This window comes from Anopheles coluzzii, chromosome 2 (genome assembly GCF_943734685.1).
Source record: "Anopheles coluzzii chromosome 2, AcolN3, whole genome shotgun sequence".
NCBI classification, from domain to species: Eukaryota; Metazoa; Arthropoda; class Insecta; order Diptera; family Culicidae; genus Anopheles; species Anopheles coluzzii.
Genome location: NC_064670.1, coordinates 24,838,664 through 24,863,036, shown reverse-complemented (window position 1 = coordinate 24,863,036; position 24,373 = coordinate 24,838,664). Strand labels below are relative to the sequence as shown.

Below are 24,373 nucleotides of genomic sequence, written 5' to 3'. Positions count from 1 at the left end.
AAAATATAACCATGAACTTACCCGGTCGAATAAAACATTTAGCTTAGAAAATTTCGCTCTGCAAGTCGCCATTTTATTCATTCGTCATTGTTCATCCACTTGTTCTGGATTAACTGGCTGCTCGTGTGGTTTGTGAAAAAGAAAATTCTAGGAAACCCGGAAATAAGTGGTTTTAAATTTGTGACTACCAGTTTGCTGTAAGTTTTAAATCTGTGAACAATAATGACTGACGCCGAGAAGACCGCACCAGAAACCACCGCCGAAACAAAGGGTAAGTGAATTTCACATCTTGTACGGTCGTAATAACGGGAAGGGCTCGGTAGAGGATGATTAAATTAATGACGTCTTTTGTTCATTTTGTGCTGCATTTACAGAAACGACCAAAGCGGAAAACGATGGAACTGAAGGCGATGTGCAAAAGGACAACGGTGAGTAAAAATGTTGCTTTTTGGTTACGGTCAGAGCGGGGAGCATGTTAGCAGCGAAAATGTAGCAATGGCGGCCGCTTGGCCTTGTGTGCTTGGTGTAGCGCTAGCGCTACGCACCGCTAGGGATGTCGGCTTGAATTCAAGATGGCGGACGTACTGACGCCACTTGCTAGCGGTGAGAATTTGTGTTAAAAGAACAGCGAAAAGGCTCGTTTCTTCGATGATATCCATTATTTTTTTTTGAAGTAATCGCTCTTAATTGATCCATTTGTGATATTTTTCCGTGCATCAGATTATTTATGATGAAGTGCAGTACAATCGATTAATTTAATAGGTCATGGACCTTTCCTCCCCCCACACTTCTATGGACGCCATTTGCGGTAGTTCTTAGTAGCAAGGGTTGGTGATCAAGCTTTGTACCTTTGTCTACGTGCAGCAACTGAAATTCGAATGTTTCGTTTGTTTTCCCTCGCATTTATTGTTTCTAGAACACCAACGTACGATCAATGTTGGTAACTTGCCGAAAGATATTACGGAGCAGCAGCTGCGTGATCACTTCGCGGGGCATGAGGTAGAGCGCGTTGAGATTTATCACTATCTCCGCAACACGCTTGCCCTGCTGGTGTTCAAGGAGAAAGCGGCCGCTCAGAAGGCTTGTGAGGAGAAGGATGGTTCGATGCTGAATGATCGTCGGCTTCGCATCCATATCGAGTACATTACCATCCGGTACACCAAGAAGGACGTGATTGTGGCCGTCTTGGACGATGACATGACCGAGGAGAAGCTGTACGATCGCGTCAAGGAGCACTGCGAGGTCACGCAGGTGTTCATCTTCCATCCGCTCGGCTACGTGCACCTTGGCAAGGATGTCGATAAGGCAGCGGTGCTGGAAAAGCTGAACGCCGGCGGGCTGAAGGCGTACGACGTGAATGGGCGCGATCAGAACCAGCACGTCGACCTGTGGCGTGCGGCCAAGCTGTTCTTCCGCAACCGCAACCGGGTGCAGCTGCTGAACATACCCCAGAAGTGGGTAGAAAATACGGAAGAGCTGAAGAAGGCTTGCTCCGAGGCGGGCACCATTACCGAGGCCATCGCTAACAACGTCAGCCAGGGATCGTCCAACTATTACGCGCGCATTTTCTTCGAAACGGAGGAGCAGGCGGCGAAGGCAGCCGAACTGCTGAACGGCAAAGTGTTCGAAGGCAAGCGCATCCACGCGCTGCATCTGTCATCCGCGCTGCTGCCAAACTACAAAACGTCCGTTTATGTGGCGCCGCTGGAACGCACTGTCACCGAGGAGGAAGTGTACGAGCATTTCAAGCAGTTCGGTGATATCGATTTCGTCAACCGGCGCAACTGTGGAGAAAATGCCATCGTTTGCTACAAGACGTCGGAGGCGGCAGAGAAAGCGCTTGCCTGCACCACCTTCCCGGCTCCGACCGAAGCCAACAAGGAGGCCACCAAGACGGTCACCGTCTTGCGGTACGATGGGCCGCTGGTGCTGCGTGCCACAAGCGTGAAGCGTAAGGCAGCTAGCGGCACCGCCAAGGGTGCGGCCGGTGAAGGCAAGACGCGTGAGTCTCGCCCGGCAGGTGGTTCGGATCGCGAAAAGTCGCACAAGGACATCCTGCAGAAGCTGCAGGCGTTCTACCCGGTGTACGTGTCGAACATTCCGTTCAGCTGCCCGGCGCACGTCATCCGTGAGTTCTTCTCCGGGGCCGGTGGTGAGGTGAAGTTTATCTTCTCGCCCCAGCACTACCATCCGTACCGGCTGAGCTCCCCGCAACCGGTCAAGACGGCGATGGTGTACTACACGCGCCGCAGCGACATGCTGAACGCGATCAAGCAGCTGGACAAGAAGATGCTGAACAATCAGCACCTGCACGTGCTGCCCGGACGCGGAGACTGCAACTTCAGCCAGCAGAAAACGGTAAAGCTGTCCAAGATCACTGAATGTAAGTACCGAAAGAAGCTTTCCCACAATTTTGCCATCGACAAGCAGGCTCGAGCGCGGGACCTGTTCCAGTGATCGGTGCTGCTAGCCGCGTGTGCAGTAAGTAACACGTTTAATAAAACAAACCCGTATTTCTTTTCTTTCTCCCTTCCACAAACAGCCCTGTCGGAGGACGCCATTTTCCGCAAGATGCGTCCGCTAGGTAAAGTTGTACGTTTGACCAAAAAGAATCGCTCACTGGCATTTGTCGAGTTTGCCGACGCTGCCGATGTTGAGAAGGTCTTGAAAATGAAGCCGGACGAGCTGACGATCAATTGTGTCTATTCGAAGATCACGAAGGACGTCAGCCGCCGGCTGTACAACGAGTCCGATCCTCGCATTCTGGGTACAATCGTGCGCTTGCTGCGCCGCAACCCGAAGATGCTGAACAAGACCACCGGGGCCGGTCCACTTATGGGCGGCAATAGTGCCGTTGGCGGTGGTCCCGGTGGATTCGGTGGTGGCAAACGCCCTCGCATGAATGGTCCGCCTGGTGGTAAGCTTTTCTTTCTTATCGATCTACTAGTTTGTTTTACTCTTCATCGCCTATATTTTCCTGTACACTTTCATAATGTAGAGATGCATTTCTGTTTGTTAAATTCTTCTACTCACAGTGCCTTCGCACGTCGTAATAGTTCTATTTCTCGTTATAAATTTGTATACTTTTTATTGCTATTTTTTCATAGCAATTTTCATTAGCATCTCTATGATGTTTTGTGCCCATTAAGGAACCGTGAGAGAACGTTTACTTTTCATAAAATGTGGTGAGAGTTGAATTTAGCTCAAGATGGCAATGTCCCAAAAAAAAAGCAACTAATATTGCTGTGTTACAGTGTCATTCTTTTCAATTGCTGTATCAATTGAAAACCATCGTTTCATGTAGCTCGGTTGTATAGCAGCAGCGCAACTGAAATTAGAAACGCCCTCGCTTTTAATGAAAAAGAGTTTTGATAACAAAAGATCCTGAATCAGCCAAAATAATTGTTGTAACAGGTCTTGTTTCCAACATTGTCTAGCATCCCTGACCCAATCATTTGATCGTGTTGATCCCAGCACGAATTCCTGGGTAAGATCTTCTGTCATTGATATCTGTTTACCAATTCTTACCCTGATTCATGTTGTGCTTCTGTAGTTCCAGTGTCCCATGAATGCGCATGAATTTCTTTTTAACATGCTTGTAATTGGATATTCAACTAGTATCGTTCTCTCGCAATGTATGCACAAGACAGCAATAGTACTACTAATCTTTTAGACATTTTTCAATGAACTAGTACATTTCCTTTAGTAATCTATTAGACACACGATTGCTACAATTGATCCATTCGACGACGTATTTAAAAAAGAACCCTTTATCTGCGTGTGAGAGGTGATACGTGCATCTTAGTTTGGCTAAGTTGAAGACGCAACCAGTTTCGAATTGCGAAGGCCATGCGTTTTTACGCATTAAGATTCGAGTATTGGCTCTTCACTTTTACTTACGAACATAAGAGCGCGCGTAGGGTGCAATAAAGGACCTGAAGATGCAAGCAAGCGAGATGCGCTGCGCAGTGTGTTAGTGGTCGATTGGATGATTGTAGTGCGTACACATTTCACGCTCAATACTTTTTTTGTTGGCATTTATAATGCGACGAAGGGCTGGAGTGTGGTGGCATACGGCTTGTGTCGGTCCGCCCTCTCGTCGCCGGAATGCATTCAGGGTGAATATTTCTCATTATTCCCATTTCTCTCTCTCTTCCCAACATTTACCACTTCTCTTCCAGGTTTCGGCAATGTGCCTCCCTTCAATCCGAATGCCGGAGGCAATAACCTTAATAACAACCAAGCCATCCAGGACCTGCTGCGCCTGGCGTTCATGTCTGGCAAGAACGTTGGCGAAAGTTTGGCCGCCGGCGGTGGCAATGTTGGTGGCAATCAGGGCCCCAACCGCGGTGGCGGCGGCGGCGGTTCTTTCAATAATGCCGATCCTCCAATTTCTAACCAGGGCGGCGGCAACAATGCCTTCGGTGGTGGTGACGGTGGCTTCGGCGCCGGCGGCGGCGGCGGTGGTGGCGGCCGCAATATGAACAATCGTAATCAGAACATGAACTTCCGCGGTGGTAACCGCAACAATCAGAACAACAACGTCGGTGGCAATCGAGGCCTCGGCAACAACAGCAACAACAATGCTGGTGGTAACAATAATTTCGGCAACCAGAACCAGAGCGGTGGTGGTAGTGGTGGGCCACGTGGCGGCGGCGGTGCGCTCGGTGGTGGTGGTGGCAACAACAACAGCGGTGGTGGTATGATGAACAACCGCAACATGAATAACATGAACAACCGCAACAATAGCAACAATATGAATATGAACAACAAGCGCACCGGGGGCAACAACAATCTGCCGCAGCAGAATGCTGCCCTCCCGGCCGGCGGCGTTGCTGCCGCCGTCGGTGGAGGCAATATGAACAAGGGCGGTGGCATGCGGGGCAACAACAATCAGGGCATGGGTGGAGGTGGCAGTGGAATGGGCAGCGGTGGGGGTGGTAACATGAACATGAACCGTTCGAACAATAGTATGGGCGGCGGCAGCGGTATGGGTGGGGGTAACAACCGCAACAATCGCAACAACTTCAACGACACCAGCTCGTTTGGCGGTGTCGGCGGTGGCAATAGTAACTCGTTCGGCGGTGGTAACAACAACTTCTCGAACGACAACTTTGGCGGTGGTCGTAACAACGACAACAGCTACTCGAACGACAACTTTGGCGGTGGACGTAACGATAGTTACTCCAGCGATAGTAACTTTGGCGGTAATAGCGGCGGCGGCGGCGGAGGCCGTAACAATTTTGGTGGCAATCGCAACAACGATAGCTACGGTAGCAACCGCAACGATAACTTCGGCGGTAGTGGTGGCGGTAGCTCCAACTTTGGAGGCGGCAACGCGTTCGGCAACAACAGTCGCTTTAGCAACGACAATGATGGCCCGTTCAGTGGCAACAGCGGCGGCAATGCCGGTGGCGGTAACAATTCCTTCGGTGCGAATAACCGCGGCAACAACTCGTCCAACAGCCGCTTCAGTGACGATAACATTGGCGGCGGCGGTTACGGCGGTGGTGGCAACACCAGCAACCGCGGGGGCAATTTTAACGACAGCGGCAACAACTTTGGTGGCAACAACCGCGGCAGCGGTGGCAACCAGAAGCCCCAGGGTCTGTTCAACCTCGGCGGAGGTGGTGGCTCCGGAGGTGGAAACCTCGGCGGAAGCGGCAACATGTCGTACAATAACAATTTCGGCGGCGGCAACTCGAACAATTCGGGTGGCAACAATTTCCGCAACAACGACAACAACAAGGGAGGCTGGAACAGCAACAACAGTGGGCTGGGTGGTGGCCGATCAAACAACAACCAGGACAATATTGGTCGCCTGGCGGGTAGTCTGTTCAGTCGCCGCTTTTAAGCTAAATAACGTGTGTCGCGCTTTTTGTTGATGCGAAAAGGCGTTTTTGAAATAATAGTTGGTGGTGTTGGTAGCTTGTCCCGCTACGAGCCACGAAGAGGGTGCGCGCAGTGTGTTTTCGAACACACACACACACAAACACACATACATATACGTGCGTGCGTAAGTACCGATATATGATCTTGACCCAGCACATGCATCTGCTGCTATTTTCTCTTAAGAATCCTTGACAAACAAAAATAGTTCAAAGTTGAGAGATGTTCCGCAAAATTACCACCCTTCACCAAGAAAGCCCTAACCAACGTGTAACACCCCACCAACGATAGGAAACTGCAAACTTTCAGGGTGAATGTTGTTGCCCAGTAGAGTAGGGTTTAAGTTAAGAGATGTCGACATATTTGATACGATCGTGAGATATCCATGGTGTATCAATTTTTCAGATAGATTGAATTACTTTCTCCCTCCCTCCCTCCCCGTGCATTATGTTCATGCGCCCGCTTAGTTCATAATTCTAACGCCGATGTAACTAGCTTGTTTTACCAGTTTAATTGTGAACAGAATTTATTTATTTGTAACTCGACAGTTCGCAGTTTGGCACCTCCTTTACGAGCACTCTTCCATTTATTGTTTTGTTTAGCATTGACGGAAGAGGAAAATCCTTCCCTCTTGTACTGTCGGACATGCAAATTTTTAACTAAACTCATTTAATGTAAGGTATATATCGCAGGCAGTGCAAAGATACTTAGGATTAATTGGATACATGATTAAGGCAAACCACACGCGCGAAGGAGACTACCAAGCTAAACTAGGATTACATGTTTCACCTTAACATTACATTCTTTAGAAATGTATTTGAAATGAAATGCGCTTCACAAGTAGTAAATCGAGCTAGGAATGATGCAAATACATGATAACAAAGAAGTCGATTCGTGATTGGTTTTGTGGCACTAGTGTACGAGAGACAGAGAAAGAGCTTGATGTGCTGTGCGATGTGGTGGCTTTCGTTACGCTCCACCATTATTTAACACTTTATTCTACAACTTCTGATTCGTCGTCGCAAAAGTGTATCACCTTTGTAGTATGACAGGCGACGAAACGGTTTTACACCGACTCAAACCTTTAGTGATCTTTTTAGCACTGTTTTGAAGTGATGCTTGAAAAATAGACTCATCTTTTCTTTGTCTTTCCTGTTGATTGGTTAGTTGAATAGTTCCAAAGCACAGAGGATCGCTGATAACTACAATCTAAAACGAAATTCATAACAGTTTGAATGAGTCAACCGCAAATAAAGAAGTGTATCATTTACGAGGCAACTGCATGATCACAGCTGCAGCTGCTGCATGAATTCAATGCACGCACATTGCCCCCGATCCGTACAGCAAACGATGGTTAATAATAGCTGTTCTCTTGCGAACTTAGCACGTTTTTTTGTAAATAATAGTTCGGCACTCAAACTTAGCATCGGGTTTGAATAAACCGCAACGTGTGTAAAAAATTCACCTGATAATGGTTTTTATTAAAACACATAATCAATTTTCTTGAACATGTTTAACAATCACCACATCCACGTCAGATCGTACTACAATTAGCCTAAAAGCTTCAATCACAGCTTGGTCGATCGTACTAAGTGTAGAAATATGCATTGTGTATTATTCCAGAATAATTGGAATAAGTTTTAACGGGGCACATATTTAGAGTCTCTCAGTTCAAAACACTTAGTAGAAGAGAGACCGACCAATAACCTCTGTTGCTAGCGGGCGGTCCCAGCCAAATACATTCGCTCTTGAATTGTGTGTATTGTGCATCATATTTGGCAAGAAAGTTAGGTGGTTTGCGCATGTCGAAACAGAATCGATTTATAAATAGTGAAAAACATGTACAACAACAAGATCAGTCAGTGTCAGTCAGTCCATCCCGAGTGTACACGTGTATGTTGACTATCGGCTGGTGTGTATTGGCACACGTGTTCTTTTTCCCTGAGACAGTACCGACCCCGTTGCCAATTCATAGGCGCGCGCATAAGTGTGCAACGGTAAATATGATTGTGTCGTGGAATGATTGAAAAGCATGATAGTATTTATAATTAAAATAATATGCTCAAACCCGACGCAACTACTTCGTGCGGCGTTTCTGCTAAAAGAAGAAGAGGAGGGAACACACGGATGCTAATTCCTAGCAGAAAAGCAAACCCCGTAAGCTAATACAAAAAAAAAAACAAAACAAAACATTCAACTAAATAAAATTGGGAAAACCAATACTTATAAATACTTGGTTTGACAAGTTGTCTGATTTTATATTTCCATAGACAAGAAAGCATACCTATAGAGCCTAACTAGCTTGTGGGAACAGTTTAATATTTATCCTTCCCTTTTTACAGTAAAACACGGTAGCATTGTACACCAACGGCAAGAAGTGTACCTGATGTATGCCACAAAATTGTATCAAATGGTAGCAAAAGAGTGAAGACTCAATAATACAAACAATGATGGACCACTTGTCGATCGTTACGGGTAGTTTCGCTTACCGTCTGTTTTGAAAACACTTGGCTTCCCGATTGCCCTGCCGCACAGGAATTCCGCCGGATGTCCGCATTCAGCAATATTACACCATATAGAAGGATGGAAAGGAAATAAACAACCAGCAGCCACCAGTTACTGCTGCAGCTATCTTCACCACTGAAACCCAATGCGTGTATGCGCTTGCAACGCGTCAACGGAACTTCAATCTCCTCATATTCCCGCAATAGGGAGCGAAAAGCGTTCACTACTCATTGTCCAAAGCTCTAATGTGTACACTATTTTGCCTTAGTCATGTGGCGCACTTGCATTGTATGGTAATATGGCATTTCTGTCTTCACCAACAGCTTTTGTTCAGACGAGAAAAGAAAACACGTTGCTGTGGTGCTGGTGGATGATGTGAACGGTATACAGCTGATTGCATTTAATTGCGATGCACATCTCAAAAACAAAAATAACATCATAATAATAATAGTGTTTGGTGTGCCTTAACACACAATTCTCGATCAACCAGCTTCGAGACGCGCGCAGTTATATTAACATTTTTAGAGCGAATTGGATTTACCTTTGAGTCGTCCTCAATCTGCCAAAGGAGCAGCAAAGCAAACACACCTTGCTGGTAGCGCTTGACGCGCGTGTAGCAACTTATGTAAGTAAAACTTAATTATGCTTCTGCCACCATTTTTGGCCGCCTTGGACGCATCGAGCGTTGTTTCACATTAGCTTTTTAGCTAGGATAGTCAATCGCCACCACCAACCCGAAATAGGGAGAGCTCTGATCTTCCAATAGACACACACACACCTCTCACGATCGCCTCGTCTAACGTTGCCCTTGAGTGCATCATGTTCGTGAGCGAACTATCCGAAAGCATCCTGCGGATGTGTGTATCATCCAGGACGAAGGAATAATAATGTAAGATCTCGATTAAAAAAAAAACCCCAAATGATCATTGCTCTCCATCCGTCTTCCCGTTTAAAAAGATGTTATTATTCTTATAACTCTTATTATAACCCGTCTTATTCTAGCTGTTAGTCTTTGTTTCTGTTGCCACACTAGTGTTAAACACAAGTGGGCTGAAACATAGCAATTTAAATATTCTATGGGTACGACTCAACATTCCTAGTAATGTAATGTAACGGATTGATGGCTCTCCAAAACATCGTATTCCTATCACTGCCCGATGGGGGAGCAATGAAGCCCCGAGACAAGTGCCGCCGTTGTTGTACTTGGCGCAACACGAATTGCATTCCAGGACCGTAAAGTTACCTCTCGTTTATTGGACGTGACAGAGGGAAGGGTGAGTCCTTCGAGCAAATCTTGACAAACCCGTCTCCAAAAGGATCCATCCTATCCGGCACTATCGGTAATCTTATTACGATACGGGGGCATACGGACACAGTAACATTTCGTAGTCTGTGCTGTGTGCATTCCTGTTTTTAGTGCGTACCCACGACTCTCATCATGTTCCTTGCTCTCTGTTTTTATAAATTGTATTATTACATTATTATGCTTGCAAATATCTTCCCAATCACTTACACCTACTGCTGAACAGTGTGCTACTAATTATACTTTGATCTATCTTTTAGTGTCCAAGAAGCCTGTGGGGTGTATTTTAATGATAATCGTCGATTTATACTTAAATTAAACTAATTAACCTTTAACAAGCTTATCGTTCGTCCGCGGAGTGATCATCATCATCATCATCTGGATACATCGTCTGCGACACGATCTATGGTGGTAAATATGAAAAGGGAGCCGTCTTGTAAGTTGGTTACTGGTACAATGATTATATTGTTATTGCTATTACTTCATATTTTAAATGTAAATTTCGCTATGCTCAATCATAAACGAAAGATTCCAAAACGGTGTTTCGAATGAGTAATGCTCAGCCGTCCCCGTAAATGAGCAAATGTGTAAATGACGTGTGACAGATGGTAGGAGATATGTTATTTACAATTACCTCAAATAATAGCCAAAGTGTGCGTGTGTATGCTTCCAGCATGATTGCGGAAATGCTGTTATACTCTGCTACTAACGGAAAACTGGTGTGTGCTGTAGTGTGTGAAACATTGGATATAAACAAACAAACAAACAAAGGCAAACGCCCGAGGCCCATTTGGTTGTGTCACCGCCCCAAACAGATCGGCCGGGAATGTTGAATAAAACAGAATCAAACTGATTTGTGCGCCTCTTAGTTCCGACGAAATGGGTGGCGTTGTGTGCTCTATCACTGGACTTGCAAAGCGGCGGGGATCATCTTGTGGTTCTTCACAAAGGTTTTGGATGCACACGATGGCGTCGATGTTCGAATGTAGAATGTGTGAAGAAGGGTTACAATTCTATTGGAACATGGAAGCATAATCATGTGTCAACAAAACACCGTTTTTGCTTTCCACACGCGCACACAATCTCGCGTTTCGGAAGAACGAATGGGGCCCCACATCGTTTGTTGAAAATCAAATTTACTGACTTGTGTATTTGTTTACCTCATTTCTCGATATATTCTCTTCTCCCTCAACAATAACCACAACACGCTCTCGCTCTGGTTGGTCGTACTTGATGTCCGAATCTGTTTCTCTTTTCCACCTCCCGCTGCGGCTAATGATGGTCCCGGTTGGGGTTTTGCTTGTATCGGTTTGGTCCACGTTCTTCTTTTCGCACTCAACATCTCATCGCATCTCCCCTGGTCTTGGTTTTGGTACGTTCCGTGCATTGGCCCTTCGGAAGACACGTTCGACGACGAGCGTTACTATCAGTCGATAACGCCCACGCCGGCCCTGCCCGTACCGGCAACGATACAGGCGGTGGCACCGGCCACCGTCGTCACGACCGTGATCACCAGCGACAACTCCTTCCAGTCGGAGTACATCCCGGTGCCGCGGGGCGACGAGCGGTACGAGTTCGCGGCGAGTATGATGCCGCGCGACACGCGCATGTACGAACCGGGCGGACTTGTGTCCGCGTCCGGACCGATGGGTGATGCCACTGCTGCCGCCGGTGGTGGCGCTGGTGGCGGTGGCAGCCTCTCGAACGCTGGCCCACCGCCTCCAGTCGTTCCGCTGTCGTACCGGGGAGACGAACGGCACTACTATCCGGTGGTCAGTACCATCACTAGCTCCTATCTGCTCGACAACCGGCAGTACGAGCAGTCGCTCAACTCACCCTCGATGATGCACGAGCGGCTGTACCAGCCGACGACGCACACCATTACCAGCGGCATGCTGTACAACGAGCGGTCCCACTACGAGACGGCCAGCATTGCGGCCGTCGGCGGGGCGGGCCCACCACCGCCACCCCATCTGGCCAGCCTGTCGAACAACAGCGACTGCCACGCGGTCGACATCATGATGCGCTCGGACGCGTCGGTCGCGGCAGCGGCTGCGGCAGCAGCGGCCGCCGGCATCGAGCACGCGGAAGCGTCCTGGCGGGCGGAGATGATGGAGCGCCAGGACGAGATCGATCGCCAGTACTTGGTGCTGTTGCCGCGCGAGGACAAGATCGAGCCGCAGGACGACCTCTGAATGGTGGGGACCGGCGGTCGGTCGCTAGCAGCTACCGGCGGCTCACAGACGTTCTAAAGCGTGCTCCTCCTCCTCCTCTCCTCTTCCTGTGACACTCTTGTGGTGCTTTTGGAGCAGGAGTAGAGGAAGTGTGGTAGTGGTAATGGTCAGTTGAGTAACAAGGAAGAGAGAGAGAGAGAGAGAGAGTACGAGGAGACACCACCTCCAATCTGCAGACATTCGTGTGTGCTCTTACACATCGCGAACCACCACCACGGGTGACGCACAGAAATTGCCTTATATCCTGTAAATGAATGCAGTGCAGAACTGGACAGAGGAGAAGACTGCCTTTGTGTGGAAGGAAGTGGAGAAACCACGTTTCAAATGCCCGACAAATGGTCAATTTTTGTAGCGCGCAATACCAGTTGATGCACCCGATGGCGAAGGAGAGGACAAAGACAGCGAAAGGCCGCCGCAAAGAAGGGTCGTAGCAGAAGAAGAAAAAGGAGGAAGAGAAAAGGATTAATAGGGAAAGGTTTCTTCCTCCTTGCGCCGCCGCCGCCGCCGCCAATATGTTAAAAGACGTTTTTGTAGTAATCCAATGTTCAAGCAATTTATAGACTAAAAAGAAAAAGAAGGGCGCATTATTATTAACTGACATTATATACATAGAGGAAATGTGCAGTAGCGTGGTGTGTGCGTGTTTGTGGTGGTACAACTGTGTGTGGAAGAACGCGCAAACACAAAAAAAAAAACAAGTTTCTTAAGCAACAAACATGGCTTTAAAGACAGCAATGAGGAAGAGAGAGAGAGAGAGAGAGAAAGAGAGAAAGAGAGAGAGAGAGAGAGAGAAAGGTGGCAAAAAGCAACCCCTTGCTTTGGTGGCGTTGATGAAGGCCCGATGAAGGAGAGAGAGAGAGAGAGAGAGAGGTCCTAGAAAAGCAGAGAACAAACGCAGTGAGAGTTGGTTGAAGCAACTCAACAACTACGACGAGTACCCATTATTCTAAAACAGTAATGATAAGACACTGGGGCTGAGCAATAACTAACTAACGGAGTAAGAAACATAGAAACAACTATATAGAAGTAATAAGCAATATATATATATATATATACAGGGCAACAAAAAAAACAGCCCGATTTGTACGTTGATTGTTTTGGACGTTTTCTTTAGTTCTTTTTTTATAAGATAAGATTTCATTAGGACAATAATTACGAAGCGAAAGTAGTAGACAAATAGATTGTAGAGTATAGTAATACACCTAGCCGGCGCAGCGTGTAGCTGCTAAAAGCCCACATTAATTAACATAGGGGAGGGACACAGATACTACAACTATGTTACCACGTTGCGAAGGCGAAGTCCAAAGTCCGATAGGAAACTGAACTAACTACTAAAACCTTAGCGTGTTCCTTTTCTAACGTTACTCTCGTACACGTACGAAAGCTGGGAAACACTATAAAACGATTCAAAAAGGACATTATTAACAACGATGAGCGAGCACTATTAGTAATATAAAATACACACAAACACACTCACTTGTTACCACATTACTATAGGAGGGGGAAAGCTAGGAAAGCTGGTAAACCGAAGGCAACGACGATAATATAATAAAATGCAAAGCCGGGCGGGCGGGATAGTACCGTGGTAGGTAATATTATGAAGAGAAGGGCAAACGCGCAAAATCAAGTATATTAAGAATTTATATTGAACAACAATAACTGGCCTTAAACATATTAAACTATATTTACAACAAAAGGAAAACAAACAAACAAACAAACAAACAAACAACGAGGACAAAACTACTAATGCTCTAACTATTTATAGCAGCAGCAAAAACTCTGTGGTGCGATCGTTTTGTGGGTCCCTTCCCAGCTAACAACTAACCGTTTAACGAGAAACGATCTCTCGATTATTATACATCGTGATCGCGATCGTGATCGTGGCATACGAGGATTTGTACATAAGATTCACGCCTGTATGAATTTCTAACCCAACCTCCCTCCCCTCCTCCGTACCCATTTATCACACCATTTTTTGTAGAAGTGTTACATGAAAACAGTTCTTTATATACGGAAGTTAAAAACAAACGTTTCAAATTGAACACAACACACGAAGTGCAGTAGTAGAAAGGCTAACAACACCGCTCCAACTGATATAGCCACGAGCACGTTTCACACTTACTTACTTATCGTCTTACTACTACTACTACTATCTCAATCGTTATCTGTATTTGATACTAATATCTCTTTCTCTGCTACTATCACCACTACTATCACTACTACTGCTATTATTACTATTACTACTATTGCAAACTAACTACTACACTACCACCACACTTGCTATATCTTTCCCTCCCCTATCCTCTTATTATTACACTAAAAAGCGCTGCTTACTAGGTTGGTAATAATGATCATGAATCATGAGGCTAAGTACTATGTTAGCGAGCCCTCAGTACTTCAATCGACTAAAGGTGAGATAGAGAGAGAGAACGACTTTACTTGTCAGCCAAAATCAAAATTAATAATTGCATGCTTTTTTTTCTAACATACATATTTATACATAAAAAAAGAAATGTGAGAAGGGCCGGTTTTTGCTACGCTAGTTCTTCAAACAGTGGTTGAGTTAACAAAATAGAATTGTTAAAAAGTGATCACGTGCCAATAGAAGAGAGGAAAGCGAGCGAGAAAACAAATCATAAGTAGATTGTGATGATTGCTTATTAATTAGTAGGAATCCGGTACGGGGTAAAACCAATGGTGCGCAATTATATAATAATAATATATAAACAACAGTAAACAGAACTGAGCAAATTGTTAACGTCACAAAAAGGAGCTAAATTTAATGAGAGCGAGAGAGAGAATGAGATGCGTATAAGGCCTTACCGATAAAACTATATATCGGCTAAAAACGGGAAAAATGTACTGTGTTACTAAACGTGTTAAACATTGGTTATTAAAGCGAAACTGAGCAAAATAGGCAGGAGCATTGGAAGAAACCACAAATATGATCACCTGAATTTGTTTCATCTTTTGGTCAAAGAATTTGAAAAATTACTACAACAAACATGACTTAAAATCGTATGGAAATGTTTTACTTCAACACCAAATTGGCTTTAAATAGATGAACGTATTGTAAATCGAACCCGAAAATCTAATTTCCCACGTGTTCACTGACCTTAGGTTACCTTCAACTAACACCAGCTTTATTAATCAGCTAATAGTACCCGCATTAGTCGGTGCACCCGAATAACACAATGTGTCATTGAAAAAGTGAACAAATTTTGCACAAAGCAGGCGGGCGACGCCATCACCACCTGCGCCTAGCAGTTGGGAAGAAGTGTCGTCGAGGTAGTAACAACCAGGCATCTTTAGTGCACCTACTCTTCTTGCACTGTACATGCGCGTGGTCAGACTTGTGTTTGTGCGTGTGTAAGTGTGTGTGTGCATAGGTTGCATTAGCGTTTAAAATCAAAATTCCTCCCCTCTCTAACCTAAATGAATGAGTTATCGAAACCAAGTAGTGATATTTAGAAGATTCTATATACTTGCATATATAAACACAAACGAAAGTCTCTCGATATATAAACCGAATTCAATGATAGGGATATCCTCTTATGATAGACACCATTATTCTATTTGAAATGAAGCGAGTGAAGACAACGAAGAGAGCGATACTACTAAAAGTGGGATGAAAGGCAAGTTTAAAAAAAAGTGTATTACAAACCTACCAACTAGGATTGAAAACAGACAGAAACGAGATAAAAAAACACACGCCTTCCAATTATTCTATAAGCAAGCTGACACGTTAGGTTTTTTTATATAGACTATAGATTAATACTGGATCAGTAGAAGTTTTTTGAAGTAGCGTTGTCTTCGGGAAAGTGTTTGGAGTATGATTAGTATGATGGATAAAGGTATTAAGAACGTGCTCTTACACATTAGGACATACACACACGTACACACATCGGTTGGGGAAGCATTTCTTCTTCTATACCTAGCCAGACGTGATATCGTTGTCATCGTCACCATGGTGACAACGACGCGAACATTAAGCGTAGGGATGAGAAGAAAGGCCCCTAAGCGATCATTCAACATATAAAAACAAAGTTGGCCATCGGGTTTCCCAGAAGCAATAGCCTCTCTATAAAGCGGATCGATATTTCAACACAAAGAAAAGGCAACGGCGTTAGGTGAGTAAACAGAATGAAAACATTAAAAAAAAGGTTCAAAATCAAATGCTATTAGGGTTTTCTTCACAAGTAGCTGCGGGTTGATATTTACCATTTAAAAAGAAAACTGATACGCTAAACAACAAAGAAATGGTCCTCAAATCAGGCGACAACCATGCCAAAATGAAACAAAGATACGTATTTTCTGCTGGGTACAGCTGTCCCTGGGTATTGAAATAATAACAGCATACCTCTGCAGACAGCAGCAAGGGGAGTGCCAGGATTGTATGGTAAACGGCCGGAGCCAGGTACACAAGAACCTAAAATTGGACTGTAATAAGATCATCATAGACCGAATACAATGAAAACCGAAACTGGTGTTTGTGTGTGCCTAATACCCTATATTACTAATCGTGCGTCGTACAGCTAGGACGGTGGGGCAGGTTTAATGGAGGTAGTGAAGGTAGATTGAACAGACAAACCCACATGGTCGCTCCAGTGTGCTAGGAAAAGAAGGCAAACCGGTAAACCCCAACCCATAGAAGGTAGAATCTGCTAAGAGTGTGATAAAACTGATGAAAATACAATGAAAATGTCCTTCAGCAACCATCATACCACTCTCCCCTAGAGGCTCTGTGGTACACGGGAAGGTGGTGGAGGTATTCATAGTGGAAGGAAGGATATGATATAGTCAATTAACAGTGAGAAGACAGAAGAAGGTAGAAGGGAATTTCGCCCGAAACAAAGACGCCCAGTTTATATAAGAAGGTACAGGCGATCGACAGAGTGGAGAGACAGAGTTTATGCGCTTAAAAGTTAGAAGCGACTCTAGCGAGCGTACTATTACTACTACTACTATATTACTACATCACTTACAATCCCCCCCTCCCTCAATCGGGTGCAAAGTATACACTTTTTCAAGGATAGCAATTGTGCCAAACACCACATTAAAATAAGAGCAGTTTGATCGAGAATATTAGAGTATTAGAGACATGCCCGAGAGTTTGTTACCAGCAGCTAGCAGCAAGAATAGCGTAATACTCCTCCCGTACGGCTCCCAAAAGAGGAGAAAACAATTAATTGGATACACAGAGCCGACTTGGATAGACGAAGAAGGAGAGGGAAGGTTAGCGAATATTGTACACGCACGATCGCGCTCTGCTTGTTGATCGCGACGACGGCATACTGTTGAAGGCTACACATTGAATCAGCGTTTTCCACAGCCATTTCCTTGCTCCCATTGCACTGCGCTCTGCTCCATCCCTGCGGAGTAGTGCTTAAAGCAATCTCTTCAAGAATTAGTTCATTTTCCACGTGCGCGAGCAGCGCTTATATGTTAGCATGCGCTTAGGTGTCCGTTTGCTTTTCGTGCACACATCATCATGTACAGGATGATCGTGATGGGTGAATACTTTCGATTGCTATCCATCCATCGATCGTGTGAACTCACGATCCGTTTTTTTCGCGTTTCTTTTTCGTAATCGCTCTCTATCTATCTTAGAAAATGAGAAAGCAAGCAGAGAAAACAGTAAACAGCCAGGGGTGTAACAGTAAAAAAAGGTGGACAACAGGGGATCGCTATAAAATTACCATTCAAGCCGGAACAACGCGGAAGAAAACACGTAACTATAAAAAGTGCCTTTTGAATGTATTGTTATTAGAACTTTTTATCACCACCGATCGTGTTCCTCTTTCGAACGATCGGTGGTTCTCAACGTTTGTGTCGTTGTCGTCGTCGTCGTCGTTGTCGTCCTTTTTTCAATTGCATCGTTGATGCTAGGTGTGTCGTCGTGCCATTTAAAAAAAAGGGATTATTTCGTTACTAGGTTTAGGCGCTGTGATTTGTGTGTTTATCGGTGCACCCGCGTGCGTCCCAAGAGGATTTTTGTTTCTCTGTGTGTGAGTGTGTGTATGTGTTGTGTTGTGCTATACACCGACCTAACCCTTTCCCTTTGAACCTTTCATTATGTGGTTCGCTGTATATTGTTGCTGAATTGTTTGAGAACGCTTCTAGATAATTTATTAACCGCGCTCCTCCTACGCACGTGTTCTCGTACCATTCTCCGTCTGTGGTCACCTTTTCAGACAGCACGGGAGGGAAACAAGCTTGTTAATTAATTTTACTTACATGCCCAGTCCTTTAGTTAGTTGAATGGAAGTAGACACTAAGCTAAGCTCGAAGCAGCATTCGTAGGTACTTAGTATACAAAAGCCGGCCAGCTAAGCGAGCATGGGCGCGCAGACATGCCAAACCGGGAACTTACTAATGGGGGAAATCCCCTCAAAAATGCGCCCTGAAAATGTTAATTGAACTAAGAAGAACAAAAAAAAAAACAAGGCAAGACGAAACAAACTGAGAAAAATGAGTGCATAACATTTGATACACAACAACTACACTTTCTAACATTAGTTTACTCTCTTCATCTTCTCTCTACTATACTATTGTTGCTCTGTAGGTCTCTCTAAATGGGATTTTCTATGCGTTCGAACGGTTGTTTCAATTAGGAGAACGAAAACCTTCCCTTCCCCACGTTTTATAAGTCGTCAGGCAGTGCAATGTGAAATGTGTTAGGAGAGGAGAGAGGGATACGTTAGCAATGCAAAAACACTACCATCGAAATTTATACTCTCACTCTCTTTCTTCACCATCTTCATATGTTACTTTCTTATAAAGTGCGTTAGCGTACACATTTGCTATGCTGCTCCCCCCCTTTCTCACAGGCATAATCACACTATTTTGCGTGATTACGTTCATAGACAATTCTGACCCAGTAGTGAAAACCGAAATATTCATACACTCCCCCTTTCGTCATGATAAGCTGCATAGAACGCAAAAGGGTCACAAAAGACTTGTACACACAAAACGAACACTATTACTACTATTATTGCGCTTAAAGACACACGAAAATCATGATATGTACCGTCAAACTCTCTATCTATTGTATGATTTTCTTATGCTAATGCTTCACATAAATACATTTCAAAGAAAAACCGTGTGTGTGTGTCTTTTCAGATTTGTTTTCAAATGCATCCGTTTGAAAGAAACCCATATTGTGTAAAGGGATGAACGGTTTCGCGTCAAACCGACAGTTCCGTAACGGCCCCCTCTGTTCAAATTTAAAAACATTCGAACGTGTGTTTTTCGAACAAGGGTGACACACCTTGGCTATAGGTACCGTGTCAAAATTTGACATGACGTGACACGCGGCATGTTATTTAGGTATCTTGTTTGCCGGTGCCAGACAGCCACTAGCAAGACGGTTCGTGCTGCTGCAGTATCATCAAAATGCAGGATATTTCGGAACGTATTCTAAAATACATCGCCGACCATGGCGAAGTGGATACGCTCGATCTGGCCACCATTTTCGGCGAGGATCATCAAAAGGTTGTCGGCGGCGTGAAGAGTATCGAGGCGACGGGCGAGCTGATCCGCTCCGTGCCAAGCACGCGCAAATCCTGGAAGCTGACTGCCGAAGGCCGGGACATACTGGAGCACGGAAGCCACGAAGCAAACGTGTTCCAGGCGGTCCCCAAGGATGGCATAGCGCAAAGCGAGCTGATGAAGGTAGGATGAAACTTGAGTTTGTGTACTGTACACTGTGCCGGGTTCGCTAATCTCTCACACACACCACCCATGTTGTTTCAGTGTGGTGGCAAGAATCCGAAGGCTGGCTTCAGCAAAGCAATGTCGAACGGGTGGATCTACATCGACAAGTCTGGCGGGGCCCCGCTGGTCCGGCGCAAGGTCGACACAATCGACGATGAGGTCGGTGCGCACGTGAAAGCCATCGCCGGGGGAAAGGAATCGAGCGTACCGGACGGGGTGAAAAATGAGTACAAGAAGCGTAAGATTTTGGAGGAAAGTGTGACGAAAAGCTTCGTCCTATCGAAAGGGCCCGAATTTGCCACCACGCTCAAGAAGCTGGAAACCGACCTGACGGTGGAAATGTTGGCAAGCGGCCTGTGGAAAGATCTAAAGTTCAAGGCGTACAACTTTGATGCGCTCGGTGCACCGCCCGGCCGGGGCCAGCTGCATCCGCTGATGAAGGTGCGCACCGAGTTCCGGCAGATCTTCCTCGAGATGGGCTTCTCCGAGATGCCGACGAACAACTTCGTGGAGTCGGGCTTCTGGAACTTTGACGCACTGTACGTGCCGCAGCAGCATCCGGCGCGCGACCAGCAGGACACGTTCTTCGTGTCCCACCCGAAGATGAGCGACAAGTTCCCGCTGGCGCTAGTGGACGCAGTGCGCGATTCGCACGAGCGCGGTGTCGACGGTTCGATCGGCTACCGGTACGACTGGAAGCTGGACGAGGGGCGGAAGAACGTGCTGCGCACGCACACGACCGGTGTGAGCGCGCGCATGCTGTACAAGATCTCCCACCAGCCCGGTGGGTTCAAGCCGATCAAGTACTTCAGCATCGACAAGGTGTTCCGGAACGAAACGTTGGACGCGACGCATCTGGCCGAGTTCCACCAGGTGGAGGGCGTCGTGGCGGACTACGGCATCACGCTTGGCGATCTGATCGGTACGTTCAATGCGTTCTTCAACAAGCTCGGCATCACGGAGCTGGAGTACAAGCCCACCTTCAACCCGTACACGGAACCGTCGATGGAGATCTTTTGCTTCCATCCCGGGCTGCAGCGATGGATCGAGGTGGGCAACTCGGGAGTGTTCCGGCCGGAGATGACCCGGCCGCTCGGCGTGCCCAAGGGTGTGAACGTAATTGCCTGGGGGCTGTCGCTCGAGCGTCCCACGATGATCAAGTACGGTTTGAACAACATACGTGACCTTATTGGCCCGAAGGTGGATCTGAAGATGGTGCAGGATAACCCAATCTGCCGTATGGACTGTTAATTTAAACAAAAAAGCAAGCCGAACAATACATTCACAATTCTGCTGCCACGTACGATTTGTTCTTTCGTTCCTTATCTCTAAAGAAAAAATGGTCTCTATCTGTCTGTAAGTGTTTAAATTAATCTCTTTAAGAATGTATTAGTAATAATCGATGACAGTGAAATGTTAAAGGCGACTTTGTCGCAACCACCACTAACCATTTGCAACCTTCCCACAGTTTGACACGTACCAAGAGTGAATTTATACCGCTGTAATGTAAAGTTTCCTCCGACCGTCCCGCCGCTGCCTATTACTGCAATTACTTCGGCGGCTTGATCACTTCGAATGTGAAACCATTCTTAGACAGCTGCTCGATAAGGCTCGTTTTAGCATAGGCAGCGCCGGGAGGATAAACGCCACCGCTAGAAGCACCGGAAGAAGGGGAGAAAGAAATGATGAATCATCGATCGAAGCAAGCGAGCGCAACACGAAGATCAGCAATGCTGAGGTTACTTACGTGCCGGGCATTTTATCACTTTCACGCAAAATAGTAAGAGCAGACAGGACCAGGGCAACGCAGGTTGCTCCATAGCCCGGATTGGTGCCCGACACCTTCGTGACGATCTTTTTCGTCGGAGGGCTCTTGAACTGGTCGGTGGGTTCGAGCAACTTCTCCTCCTTATCCCACCCTTCACCGCGGAAGTAGATCGCAAACTGTGCGTTTTCCATCGATTTTTCAGTCGGACCTTCGTGCGACGCGTATCCAAAGGTGAAAAGTTTTGGGAACTACAAGGTGGAGAGAAGACGAATAAAATCAATTTTAATTATTACGTGCTACATGGGCGAAAAGATCAGCTTGCACCAACCTTAAGCAGCATCTGGCGACCGAATTTGAACCGGCACATGATCGCAAATACGATCGCTACAAACGCAACCGCCAAAACTTGCACAATTGATCTGGAACGTGATAAGAAATGGAAAGAATAGGCTTTTAGTGAGACGATACTATCGCAAACTGCTTCGAAACTGTTCTACTTACTCAAACGCAACGTAAGCCTTCATTTGGATCGGACGCTTCTTTTCTGTGTCGTAGAAATGGCGCTGGGAGCGCATCACGACCGACCGATCGGAACCGGGGAACGGTACAGCCCACCAGCCGTTCAGAAAGCTCGCCTTATGCACCACCATACGATCCTTAAGGCGTGGTTGGAAGTTGGGCAGTCGCGTTTTGTACAGCTGCGTCCGCAGTGGTCGTAGCTCGTTGGCGTGGGCCAGCCCGTAAATTGCCGATTCCCAGGTACCGTAGTGCAGGACCGCCCCACCGTCGTGCGGAATTTTCGACGTCACCTGCAGATACGTTTCGACCGAGTTGACCACCCCGTCGAACTGGCGCTCCAGAAACACGGTGCCGAGATCGGCCGGGATGGAATCGAACCCGCAGGCAGACACCACGTAGACGCCGCGCTCCTGCGCCCGCTGGTGATACTCCAGCTGCATCCGCTCCATGTACTGCGGTTCACCGCTGACGTCCACATGGTGGGTGCCGGCCTCGATGCACGCCTTCACCACCGGTTCACCGTAGAATCGGTACGGGCCGCAGCAATTGATCAGCACCTTGCACCGTTCCGCCATCTGCTTCAGCGAGACGTCATCCTTCAGGTCGGCCGTAATGATGGGCACCTCCGACAGGTCCTTGTCCGCTTTCTTTTCGATCTCGGCCACCGTCTGGCGCAATTTCTCGCGACTGCGGCCAGCTACGCCCCACCGCAGCCCCTCGAGCAGCTTGATGCCTTCGTAGATGGTGTATTTGCCGGTGAAGCCGCTTGCGCCAAAAATGATGACGTCCAGTCTTTCCTCGTTCTGTGCCATGTTTGCTGCGCTATCAGTTCACCACGTACCACGTCGTAGCAGGCTGGATGGAAAACGAATGAGAGTATAAATTTCACCGCCGCCTTTGCTGTGCACACACTGTTCTGTTGGTGTTGCCCTTTTACGATGGGGTCTGCGGTCCCGCATTAGGCAAACTAACACATTTAGCGGGCTATATGTGCCGTTACATATGCTTCACGGTGTATGTAAAAGGGGGCGAACTTGCATTCAGCAGACCATGCCGGGGAATGCGAAATGCAACAAAAGTGGGTGGCTAGGGGGAGGGGAGAGCGGGGTTAGTTCGAACAATCGTTTCCATTCATGGGGTGGGTTTGCACGCCTCCACCATAGTGAATCGGTTGCGGTTGAAATTACATAGCGGAGGAGCGAAACAGCGCCAATACATGCACCGTTTATTTTAATTCATTTTTTTTCTCCAGCTGCTGACTCACGCTTAGCTTGTAGCTGTGTTTTTTTGCACTCGCGTTAGTTTGCGGTTTAAGGAAATGTTCAACTTTTCTACCAATCGCCATTCCCCGACCGCAAGTGTTCTTCTGAGTTGCGTTTTTGTTTTTCGTTTCTATTCCGCCCCGCTAATGAGCTCATCCAACGAAGATCAATAAAAATGTATAGCGTCATCCATCACCGGCTGGTACTTTGAATAAACAAATTCTCTTTGCAGACCACTTTATGCAGATGGAATGTTATTTTATGGAAAAATCATATCTTTAGACATACGCTAGAGCTTGGGTAAGCTAAACCCTTATTTAATCGGAAGGAAAGGTAATGAAAAGCAGGCCATGTAAGCAGGAGAAGCCATTTTAAACACTTGTATTCTGCTACACTACACCCGTTAATGATTGTTCTTGTGTTTTGAACAATCTTAGCTTTGTAAAAATATAAAACTGAAACTGATATCACGAAAACGAACCTAATACGATTGAAACGAACGAAATTTTACATTATCTTTTTGAACCACGCAACAACAAAAAAAGAATCGTTTTGGTTGCTCGCGAATTTGACCTCCGACACTGCGCCACCGGCTTACGTGATCCGAAGATTACTCGATGGCGCTTGGGAGCATGATTTGCCTGAATATAGATTCACACCGACCTGGACTTTGCACTCGATGATTATCGGCCCCCTCCGTGTACCGGTTGTAATCAGCAATATTACGATTAGGATAAAACACACTGCACCGATCGTCGAACTTACCTATTTTCGCTAGAACGGCAGCCGGCGGTTGAATGAAGTGCGAGCTTCGTGTAATCGCCGCTTTATTATGGAATTCAACAAAAAATCCCCTTTGACAGACAGTGCGATAGAAAGAGACATAGAGAAAGGGAAAGGTGATGGAATGTTGACAAATCGCTGCCGCCATCATTACCCTGCTCGCTGTCACTTGGTGTTGTGAAAAGCGATAAAATAAGCCTTGCTGTATTTAATGTCGTGTTGTACCTAATTTATAAGCTACTTAAAATATTTGCTAAAAAAACAAATACCATTGTGAACTTTGAAACTAAAGAATTGCTGAGAAACGGGCACAACAACAAACGAATCACGAGCTACAGTAGAGTCCCTTGCCAACTGTCAATGTGCTGTTCTTTCCCATCTGATCTCTCCCGAA

At 46.2% G+C, this 24,373-nt stretch overlaps 3 protein-coding genes across 7 annotated transcripts; 2 read left to right on the top strand and 1 right to left on the bottom strand.

The window, feature by feature from the left end:
• Positions 1 to 56: 56 nt before the first annotated feature.
• LOC120948487 (fibroin heavy chain-like) lies at positions 57 to 10,832 on the top strand. Its single transcript, XM_040364869.2, has 5 exons — positions 57 to 271; positions 375 to 428; positions 917 to 2,383; positions 2,543 to 2,917; positions 4,182 to 10,832. Exons 1-5 carry the CDS (start codon positions 223 to 225, stop codon positions 5,852 to 5,854), a joined length of 3,618 nt encoding a protein of 1,205 aa, XP_040220803.2. The 5' UTR covers positions 57 to 222; the 3' UTR covers positions 5,855 to 10,832.
• An 8,432-nt stretch (positions 10,833 to 19,264) lies between these two features.
• LOC120948488 (phenylalanine--tRNA ligase alpha subunit) lies at positions 19,265 to 20,950 on the top strand. Its single transcript, XM_040364870.2, has 2 exons — positions 19,265 to 19,605; positions 19,687 to 20,950. The coding sequence occupies exons 1-2, from the start codon at positions 19,327 to 19,329 to the stop codon at positions 20,896 to 20,898; spliced, it is 1,491 nt and encodes a 496-aa protein (XP_040220804.1). The 5' UTR covers positions 19,265 to 19,326; the 3' UTR covers positions 20,899 to 20,950.
• Positions 20,951 to 21,004: 54 nt separating this feature from the next.
• Positions 21,005 to 24,095, bottom strand: LOC120948489 (saccharopine dehydrogenase-like oxidoreductase). Of its 5 annotated transcripts, none has more exons than XM_040364871.2 (5): positions 23,962 to 24,095; positions 21,917 to 22,789; positions 21,744 to 21,834; positions 21,395 to 21,663; positions 21,005 to 21,299 (listed from the first exon to the last, which is right to left on the bottom strand). In XM_040364871.2, the coding sequence occupies exons 2-5, from the start codon at positions 22,744 to 22,746 to the stop codon at positions 21,197 to 21,199; spliced, it is 1,293 nt and encodes a 430-aa protein (XP_040220805.2). In that variant the 5' UTR covers positions 22,747 to 22,789; positions 23,962 to 24,095; the 3' UTR covers positions 21,005 to 21,196. The 5 variants fall into 5 exon arrangements, with proteins under 5 accessions (XP_040220805.2, XP_040220806.2, XP_049462590.1 ...); XM_040364872.2 differs by having other exon boundaries at positions 21,917 to 23,020; positions 23,962 to 24,030; XM_049606633.1 differs by lacking the exon at positions 23,962 to 24,095 and adding an exon at positions 23,860 to 23,961.
• Positions 24,096 to 24,373: the final 278 nt, after the last annotated feature.